This window comes from Cajanus cajan, chromosome 10 (assembly GCF_000230855.2).
Source record: "Cajanus cajan strain Asha chromosome 10, NIPB_CcT2T_4, whole genome shotgun sequence".
Classification (NCBI taxonomy): Eukaryota; Viridiplantae; Streptophyta; class Magnoliopsida; order Fabales; family Fabaceae; genus Cajanus; species Cajanus cajan.
Window position 1 is genome coordinate 34553271 of NC_138526.1, and position 10588 is coordinate 34563858.

General features: G+C 40.0%; 2 protein-coding genes across 2 annotated transcripts; both read left to right on the forward strand.

The window, feature by feature from the left end:
• The first annotated feature begins 1429 nt into the window (after positions 1-1429).
• GLY3 (glyoxalase II 3) lies at positions 1430-5590 on the forward strand. Its single transcript, XM_020378031.3, has 9 exons — positions 1430-1824; positions 2497-2625; positions 3119-3226; positions 3819-3953; positions 4149-4190; positions 4327-4386; positions 4457-4510; positions 5112-5136; positions 5245-5590. The coding sequence occupies exons 1-9, from the start codon at positions 1630-1632 to the stop codon at positions 5325-5327; spliced, it is 831 nt and encodes a 276-aa protein (XP_020233620.1). The 5' UTR covers positions 1430-1629; the 3' UTR covers positions 5328-5590.
• A 4149-nt stretch (positions 5591-9739) lies between these two features.
• On the forward strand, positions 9740-10234 carry LOC145952454 (uncharacterized). The gene has a single exon (XM_083064818.1). The coding sequence runs from the start codon at positions 9740-9742 to the stop codon at positions 10232-10234; it is 495 nt and encodes a 164-aa protein (XP_082920944.1).
• Positions 10235-10588: the final 354 nt, after the last annotated feature.

The window sequence follows — 10588 nt, forward strand, 5'->3', positions numbered from 1 at the left end:
TGAGATAGTTTTATTAATAGAGATATCGGTACATATATTTTATGCGACAATAATTTACAGATTCCTTAATAAAATTTGAATATAAGAAATAAAATAGTATTTTTGAAATTATATGACTTAAAAGACTAATATTAAATTTAAAGACAAATAAAATTATCTTAAATTTGAAAAATAAAAAATATATTTAAATTTTTTAAATATAATTATCATATTCCTAAAAAATAATTATTTTAAAATTAATAACTTATTATAAATAGCCATTTATATTGAGTCAAAAACAATAAATTAAAATATGATAAACTATATTATCTTATCTTAAATATCAAACAAGCCCATAAGATGCATTGATGTTTGATTAAAAAAAATGTATTGTATCAAACAAACCCACAATGCATCGTTGTTTGATTAAAATAAAAGGCATCAATGTACCTTGAAAGTTGAATCCATCATGCGAATGCGATTCATGTTTCTGATGTGGCAATGATTCATGATTGGATGGAGCGGGTGCTGTCCATGACTTTGGTTAAAATTTCATATATATTTTTTCAACTCAGGTATGTTTTTACTTCTTTAATTTTAGGATAAATTTATTTATTTTTCTTAAATTTAAAATTTATTTTTTCAGTTTCTAAATATTTTAAAAAATCCTTATTTTTAATATTTTAGAACCATATGCAGCCACCTCATGTGTACGGTGAACATAAACTTAAATATATAAATTTAAAATTTATATCATATCAATATTAATAATAAGAGTCAATCATCTATATATTATTATTATAAATTTTTTTATACTAATAATTAATTATATTTTTTAAATTATTTTATTTTATTTTTATTTTTATTAAATAAGTAACTGATATAACACTATTAAAAGATATGATTGGTTGTTGGTGTAAAATTTTTTTATAGATGATTAATTCTAATAATAAATATTTGTATTTTCTCTGGACCTATTCGTGGAAAAATGGTGCCAGAACTTCGTTTGCGTCCCGACATGTCCTCCCAAATCATGTCGCCGCCGTTCTCCGCCGCATGATTGCGGCCTTTCACGGAGACGAAGGTACCTATTCGTAATTTTATTTTTCAAAATTATTTACTAACCTATAAGAAAATAATATCATGGTGATATTCGCTTTAGCCTTTCTTTATCTTGATTTGAAAATATGTTTCGATGTCACAATTTTGTCCTTGATATTTCAATGAAATCTTTAATTTCGATTCCTAAATGATATTTTTTTAAATATATATGAAAATAGATAGTGATTTTAATTTTTTTATTTATTGCATATATAAGACTAGATTCGAATCTTTAATTTTATTTAAGCGTGGATCAATTCCTACCGCTGAACCACATGATTTAGAATTTTGTTTCATCTTAACCAAACGAAGTGGTGGTAGTGGAAAAGGCAGAATGTAAGAAGAAAAGAAGAAATATAAAATTAGAGGTAAGAATAAGACGAAATAGCAATAGCTAGGAATCCATATGCATCGAACGTGACATCCACAATTCCAATGGCGTCCTCATCTATGCCCTCTTGATCGTAATAACCGTCGTCATTTCTTTCTTTATTCTATTCACAACCACACCTTCCTTCTCCAAGTTCCATTCTCAACCAACCCCTATTTATGGTAACAAAAATGTTGCGATTCCACTTCACCACACTCAAACCCTCGCATTTTCCCCACCCCACCAGGCTCAGATCGCAAATGGCTTCTTTCTCCACTTCCTCCACCCTCTTGTTCCGCCAGCTTTTCGAGAAGGAATCTTCCACCTACACCTACCTTCTCGCTGATGCATCTCACCCACAAAAACCAGCACTTGTAAGATTCTCTCTATTTTCTCCCCAATTTTCTCTCACTCCTTCTTCTTTAAATTGGAAAATGCTTGCCAGGTACCGGTTAGAGAATCGAAGTCAAGAGTTTTTATTCAAAACTATATGACCGTGTTCTCGTGTAATTTTATTGTACTTTTGACTTTAAATCAAAGTTAATTCCTTAATTGTTGACTTTTAAATAGGAAAACGCTACCCAGTACATTTTGGATAATGATTAAGAAATCAGAAGCAATTTTTTATTTTATTTTTTTTATTGAAAAGTATATTTCTGCTTATTTTCTGTGTAATTTTATTGTAGTTTTCAGTGAAAACTTTTTAGATATTAATTCCTTAATCAGTTACCTTATAACAATGGTCATCAATACCCTTTTAAATATTGAATTTTAATAATTAGTGAATTTAGTCTCTCATTCTGCTGTCCTAAGTTTTACAAAGAGGGAATTCACCCGTTATCGAAGATACAAGGACCAAAGTTATTGTTTTTAAAGTACACGGACTAAACAATTTTGATAAAGAGAGTGATGTACCCGAAATTAAATTTTGAAGTGTGTGATTGAATATTTGCGGGATTTATTTATGTGGGTGGAAGTCTTTTGGATTGGATGCTTAATTTTCCTTTTTTTTGGTGATTAATAGAAAAAGTTTATTGGAATTTCAGTTGATTGACCCAGTAGATAGGACAGTAGATAGGGACTTGTCCCTTATTGAGCAACTGGGGTTGAAGCTTGTGTATGCCATGAACACACATGTACATGCGGATCATGTCACCGGGACTGGCCTTATCAAGGTGTGTACCACCTGAGTTATTACTTCCTTCTTATCCTTTGTGCATCCAGTTTGTAAATGTTTTCTCTAAAATGGGTGCGAAATGGTTTACCCTACTTAATTTAATGTAAAGTATGGTGTGATGTTAATCGTGTATGTTCTTTTTGAATGAATTTCTCTAAACATTTTTGGGAGAAGAAATAAGAAGGTAAAGTGAGTTGTACTTTGTTAATAAGTTAAAATTCACTTATAACTTTTGGAGATGTTAGATGAGAGAATTTTTATAGAAGTTAAAGTGTGTAATTTTAACTAATGAGAAAAAACTGAATTTATTTTACCTTCTTATTTTTTCTTTTTTCTCTTTTAAGTGTTTATGGATACGTTTATCCAAACAAAGCCTAAATTATTTGAGGATAGATACACCCTTCAGTTCATTTTAGAGAAGACTTTTCCAATCTTTGTGATGACTTTTCTGTGATGTTAACTTGGGGTGTTTTTGTAATCCACTTATACAGAGCAAAGTTCCTGATGTAAAATCTGTTATTTCAAAAGCAAGTGGTGCAACGGCAGATCTTTATGTGGAGCCAGGTGACAAGGTCCATTTTGGTGATCTTTTTCTTGAGGTAAGACTGCAGCTGCTTGCCTAGTAAATATGTTGCCTCTTGTTTTGTAATCCCTGGTTATCAGTGTTATATAGGGAATTATCAAAGGTACCTTATATTTCATCAAGTCCTAATAAGGGAGTGAGGGGTTCTATGCTTGAACTGTCTATTTTTTCAGTGTTTGATAAATGAATGTTGGTCTACAAAACTCTAAACTTAGGAAGACAATGATAAAATATAATTAGATGCAGCTTCTAGTATTTCGACATCATTTAAGACATTGCTACCACATTTCTAGTGAAGGACTCTGATTAATCAAGCTGATGGATAGATCATTGATATGTCTATAGTTGCAGAAAGCTTAAATCATAAACTAAATTATGGCAGCGTTGAAAGCTGGCTTGTTATGACTGTAATTTCACCAGAGAAATATAAGTAATACCTATTCAGGATTACTCTGTTTTTGTTATCAAGGATCTTCTCTTTGCATTTATTTGTCAAATGCATCTTATTTTCTGTTTGGCATGGTGTGGAATTGTGGATGGCTCATTAAATGGTTATTGTATCATACTATCATCTACTCTAATACATATTATTGTCTTTATTGCTGCAGGTTCGTGCAACTCCTGGTCATACCAAGGGTTGTGTTACCTATGTTACTGGAGATACACCTGGACAACCCCAACCGAGGATGGCATTCACTGGAGATACTCTATTAATACGTGGATGTGGAAGGACAGATTTTCAGGTATATATTGTTTTCCCATTTTCTTAAGTTATGCTTCTCAAGGGTGTTCAAAGTTGTATCTGAACAAACAATATGTTACCTCAACTTTATTGAATGACATATTGACATTGGACTTGGGTCTTGGGTCTTGGTTCTACTGGCTATTTTTCAACATCATCTGAAAAACTATCCACTGTCCCATTAATTATTATGCAGGGTGGAAGTTCAGAGCAGCTTTACAAATCAATTCATTCACAGGCAAGAACTTGACAGTGATTATGTTAAATAGAAACTTAGAAAATTAGGCTAATAAGTAAAAGAGATGAGATGTTTCTGGTTGATTAAATTTGGATATTAATACTTAATCAATCATTCACATCTTTTTTGGAAACAGATTTTTACATTGCCCAAGAGTACGCTAATCTTTCCGGCTCATGACTACAAAGGATTCACTGTAAGGACACCCTTAAGCTTTTTTCTTACCAAATTTGTTGTGAGTTGCTTAAACAAATTACTGATTGTAGGTAAGCACTGTTGGAGAGGAGATGCAATACAATCCACGCCTAACAAAGGATGAGGTAACGTTTGATGATATCTTTATTTTATGAGCTCAATCCACTAAATGAAACTTAAAAGTGGTTAATTAGGAGAAAAGACTCTTGTAGAGATCCTAATGGAAGATTATACACGTTATTATGATTTAAATGTTTAAAACAGAAACCAATTTACATCACGGCTGCTACCATACCCAGTAATATCTATACTCTCATAATAGAAAAAACATTACATCTGAATTGGTAGATAGAACTGAGCCTAATCAGTAGCTAAATTTGTTTTTAGTTTACTTGTAGTTGATATCTAATTGGCAATTTCTCTGCATTATTAAGTGAGTAATGGACTTTAGTATTATATGTTCATATATCACTCATTCAACTATCTGCTAGGAGATACTGTTTGGTCAAATATGTTCATGAAATGTGAAAGCATTTTTTCCTTTTTCTATTATTCCTGCAATGAGATTTTTAAAAGTAGACCTTCTAATTTTGATGAGAATTTGGATTTATAACAACTAGCTAAAATAAGTTTTAATATGTATAAGTTACAATTTTATTCTATTATTGGCTAGCCCCAACTAGTGTAGTATCTCACAATTGAAAATCTTGGACCCTTTTTTTCCAGGAAACTTTCAAGAACATTATGGCAAGTAAGTGGTAGCAAATTTTTATAAAACCTTAGTCAAATTATTTTTTTCACATGCATTGTTTCAAAGACCACTGTGCTAATTATGGTAAGTTGATTTGTGCAACAACAGATCTTAACCTGTCATATCCTAAAATGATTGACGTAGCTGTCCCAGCTAATATGGTTTGCGGAATCCAATCCAAAGCAAGTTGAGCCATTATAAACCTTATCTGAGAGTGACACGGTGATGTTGTACAAGGAAAGACCGTGCAAGCAAAGGGAGAGAAAGTGTTGTAGCCCTTTGAATTGAAGAGAAAATAGAAATTGTAAATAAATAAAATGTAAATGGTTTGTACGACCAATATAATCTATAAATAGGCTCCAGTGATTATGTTGTGTTTTCTTGTATTTGATTATTGATGCTAAACTTCTTATGCTTTGAAGTAAATTTTAAAGGAAAGTTGATGGAACGTAAATGGTGGCTTTTCATCAAGCATCTCTTATGGACTAGGTTTCACTTTTGCTGGCTAACTTTACAGTGAAGGATAAATTATCATTAATTTAGTGCAATATTGTGTTACTGTGTAATATTTAGATGTCATGTGACTAAAAACAGCATTTTTCTTTTCTAAAAAAATAATGACTTTGAAAGAACTTTTGTAAAGATTCTTATCATTTTTTATATAAAAATTACTACTAGCAAAATTAATTTCTCAAACAATTTTTTTATATCGCCACGTTTGTCCTTTATAATGACATTTTAGGTTATCCAGAGATAAAATTTAAAGGATAGTTTTGAGGTAAGCTTTCAATAGATTAATTTTTTGTTTATAAGTGTACCGTCCAGGTCGTAGCCCGACCTGGTTTCTCATTCGGAAATAAGGCGAGTAAAACCACCTTCTCGGCATTAACCCGACTGGGGTCCAGTACATACCTAGTCGGTCATAGCCCGACTTGACCCGTTAGACTCGGTTTCTCTTGCCTACAAGGGAGCTGCTCGGCACTTATCCTGCTCGACCCTTAGTATGGGCCTGGTCGGTCGGATTCCGATTACGCTTGTTCCCGCTAATCCCGCGCCATCGTGATAAGAACGGTTAGGGAAATCCCTCAATCCTTGGGGCCCAAGAGGCCCATGAACGACGTACTATAAAACCCAAAACCCTAGAGTTGAGAAGGTAGATTACACTTTTGAATGCTCTGGCTTTGAGGCTTGACCTAGGCAGAAACCCTAGTCCATCCCTTGGCCGGAACATTTTGGCGCCCACCGTGGGGCTACGGTGAAACTCTTACTACGCCCCAAGAAACACAAAAAACCTACACTTTACCATGGCGAGAGGCGGCAACAACAACAACAACTCGCAACCACCAACCATGGAGGAGATGATGGCCATGATCAATGGCTTAAGGGAGGAGAATGCGCGATCCAGGGAGAGAGAGGAGGTCATTCAATGAGAAAACGAGGAGATCAGGAGACGAGCGGATGAGATGCAGGCCAGAATAGCAGCTAGTACCAGGACTGTGGAGGAGGACATCATGCTAGAGGTCCCTAGAGACTTTCGACCATTCTCGGAAGCCATAGAGGCCGAGATGATCCCTAGGGATCATCGGATACCAAAGGTCGAACCCTTTGATGGAACGCAGGACCCCAGTCAACATTTGACGGACTTCCGGGCTCAAATGTTGATCTGTGGAGGAAGCATGGAAGTCCGCTGCAAGTTGTTCATGGGCACACTCAAGAAGGCGGCGCTTGATTGGTTTAGTGGCCTCCCCGATCGATCCATCACCGACTTTGACGTCTTCAGTCGGCTGTTTATGGCTCAATTTGCTGCCAATAAGAAGAAGCCACCGATCACGTCGGATTTATTTGATCTTAAGCAGCAACGGGAGGAGTCATTGAAGGATTTTCTGCAGAGATTCAATGAGGTTGCTCTAAGGATAGCATCGGTGGATGAGAGAATGGCGGTCATCGCGTTTCAGAAAGGTTTGAGGTCCGGAGCCTTCGACATTGCACTCGAAAGGGCGAATTGCCAAACAATGTCGGAGGTGAGGGCTTTCGCCTTGAGCCACATCAAGACGGAGGAGAACCAAATCATTAAAAGGACAACTGAGAACCGAGAAGCCGGGGGTAGCAATAAGGAGGGGAACAAGCATCTTCGACCGCGATCAGACTGGAACAAACGACGAGACCGGTACAACGTGAAGGACGACAATTACAGGCAGGTCGATCACGGTGGTCGGTCAAGGGGCGAGTGGACGCGCAACAATGAAGAAGATAAGTTCACTCCACTCACTGTACCTAGGCGACAGATACTCCACGATGTCAATAGCGCATCGTTGTTTGAGTTCCCGGCGGCGACAGAGCGTCAGTTGGGCCCTTTCAAAACCGATTGGTGTGAGTTCCATAGGGCTCACGGGCACTCAACTGAAAATTGTTTTGTTTTGGGAAGACAGATCGAGCGCTTGATCAAGGAGGGACGACTGAAGGAGTTTATGGCGAGAAATCAGGAGGGAAGCTCGTCAGATAGGCGACCCAGGTGCACGCAAGATGACACCAGGAGGGATAGGCGTAGAGAGAGAACTCCTCCTAGAGACGCACCAGCAAAGGTGTCGGAAGCCCATCAGCAACCCATCCATGGGGATTTCAACACCATCGTAGGAGGCTTCGCCGGTAGGGGAACTACCTCGGCAGCCCGAAAAAGGTACACTCGGTCAGTGTTGATGGTGTCGGAGTTCAGGCGACCATCTCAGCCTGAGATTTCGTTCTCAGACGCGGATTACGAAGGAGTAGCCCCTCATGAGGATGACCCCGTCGTCGTATCGGCGATTGTCATGGGGTACAATGTGAAGCGCGTGTTGATTGACTAGGGAAGTTCCGCAGACATTTTATTCTGGGAAACCTTTGAGGGGATGAAAATACCTAACGACCGACTAATTCCTTATGCAGGGACTCTAGTTGGTTTTGCAGGAGACCAGGTCATCGCAAGGGGATACGCCGATCTGGAGACGACCTTCGGCCAAGGAGCTCAGATGAAGACGGTGCTCGTTCGGTATTTGGTGGTCGATGCTCAGTCATCGTACAGTATACTGATCGGCAGGCCGACTCTGAACAAGCTGAGATCAATAGTGTCTACTCCCCATCTGAAGGTAAAGTACCCGTTGCCGAGTGGCGCTGTGGGGGTTCTCAGGGTGGACTAGGAGGTTGCTCGGAAATGCTACGAGGATAGTTTAAAGGCGCGAAGGCGACTGTACACTAAGCGGGTAGAGAAGGAGGTCCACTCTGTCGAACTGGATCCTAGAATGGGTCAGTTCGACCACCGACCCGCCCCAGCAGAAGACGTCAAAGAAGTGGAGATAATGGAAGGGAGAAACGTGAAGATAGGTACCTCTTTGACTCCCGAAGACGAAGAGAAATTGGTGAGGGTCCTAAAGGACAATGTGTCGGCATTCGCATGGCACTCCAGCGACATGCCTGGAATTGATCCAAATTTCTTATGCCACAAGCTAGCCATAGACCCTAGCGCGAAGGCAGTGATCCAGAAGAGAAGGAAGTTTGGCGAGGAAAAACGAAGGGCTATCGCGGAAGAGACGCAGAAGTTAGTGATGGCAGGACACGTCCGAGAAATCCAATATCCGACCTGGTTGGCAAACGTAGTCATGGTGCGCAAGAGCAGCGGGAAGTGGAGAATGTGTACGGACTTCACCAACCTTAACAAGGCCTGCCCAAAAGACTCGTACCCGCTGCCGAACATAGACTGCTTGGTGGATGGGGCATCGGGATACGAGTTGCTAAGCTTCATGTATGCCTACTCGGGGTACAACCAAATCCGAATGCATCCCGCAGACGAGGATAAGACCGCTTTTATAGCCGATCAAGCCAATTTCTGCTACAGGGTTATGCCGTTCGGTCTGAAGAACGCAGGGGCGACTTATCAGCGACTGATGGACAAAGTCCTTGTGAATCAACTAGGGCGGAATGTGGAAGCTTATGTAGATGACATGGTGGTGAAGTCGGAAAGCGTCAGTCGGCACTTTGGCGACTTGCAGGAATTGTTTGACACCATTGGCAAGTACCAACTCAAACTGAATCCTGAGAAGTGCTCTTTCGGTGTCCAGGCGGGAAAGTTCCTCGGTTTCCTACTGACTCATCGCGGCATTGAGGCGAACCCCGACAACTGTTCGGCCATCATCAACATGAGGAGCCCATCCACCGTAAAGGAAGTCCAACAGCTAACTGGAAGAATGGCATCGCTATCCCGATTTCTGTCTCGATCGCAGATAAAGCTTTGCCCCTCTTCCAGTGTCTGAAAAAGAATGACCGTTTTGCTTGGACAGTCGAGTGTGAAGAAGCTTTCACGGAGCTCAAAGAATCCCTAGCGTCGCCCTCGATTCTAACAAAGCCGAGACTGAACCTCCCGTTGCTGATCTATATATCGGCCTCTGCCCGAGCAGTCAGTTTCGTTCTTGTACAAGAGCGGGAAGGCTCCCAAACTCCTATCTATTTTGTAAGCAGGGTATTACAGGGAGCCGATACGAGATACCAGAGGATTGAAAAGCTAGCCCTAGCAATACTGATAACGGCGACGAAATTGAGACATTATTTCCAGAGTCATGAGGTTGTCATCCGGATGGACTATCCGATTCGCCAAGTACTACAAAAACCCGATCTGGCTGGCCGAATGATGAAGTGGTCAGTCGAGTTATCAGAGTTCGCCATCAAGTATGAACCGAGAGGAGCAATCAAAGCTCAAGCATTAGCCGACTTCCTGATAGAATTGACCCCTCCAGCCGAGGAAGGCGCGATCACCGAAACCCAGTGGATTCTATCGGTGGACGGTGCTTCAAATCTAGGAGGAAGTGGAGCCGGGATAGTCTTAGAGGGACCGGGAGGAATACTATTAGAACAGTCACTGCGTTTTGAGTTCCGAGCAAGCAACAACCAAGCCGAGTATGAGGCATTGCTAGCGGGGATGAGTCTGGCAAAGGAGATGGGGGCAACAAGTCTATCGGCTAGAAGCGATTCACAGTTGATCACCGGGCAGGTAGCGGGCACTTTCCAAGCGAAGGACCCTCAACTAGCCAAATACTTGGAAAAAGTTAAGCTTCTATCGGAGAATTTCTGAGAGTTCTCGCTCAACCACGTGCTGCGGGAGCAAAACTTGAGGGCCGATCTGCTCTCCAAGCTGGCCAGCACGAAGAAGCCGGGAGCCACTCAGTCGGTCATCCAAGAGACCTTAACACAGCCGAGTATTAACGAGCCACAGAGGAATGTTCTCTTCATCCAAGAGGAACTTGATTCATGGATGGGACCCTACATTGCGTACCTGACTCGGTGGGAATTGCCAGAAGACAAGAAAGAGGCCTCATTGATACAGAGGGAGTCAGCCAGATTCGTGGTTATCAACGAGAGGTTGTATCGAAGAGGCTTCAGCTCTCCCCTTTTAAGGTGCTTGACCATGTCACAAGCGCAAAGAGTG

Excerpts from the sequence above, each read along its gene's own strand:
- GLY3 (XM_020378031.3), top strand. The coding sequence starts at position 1,630 with ATGGTAACAAAAATGTTGCGATTCCACTTCACCACACTCAAACCCTCG. Across the intron at positions 4,387-4,456 it reads ATGACTACAAAGGATTCACT|GTAAGCACTGTTGGAGAGGA; the intron begins GTAAGGACACCC and ends TACTGATTGTAG. Across the intron at positions 5,137-5,244 it reads TTTCAAGAACATTATGGCAA|ATCTTAACCTGTCATATCCT; the intron begins GTAAGTGGTAGC and ends GTGCAACAACAG.
- LOC145952454 (XM_083064818.1), top strand. The coding sequence starts at position 9,740 with ATGGACTATCCGATTCGCCAAGTACTACAAAAACCCGATCTGGCTGGC.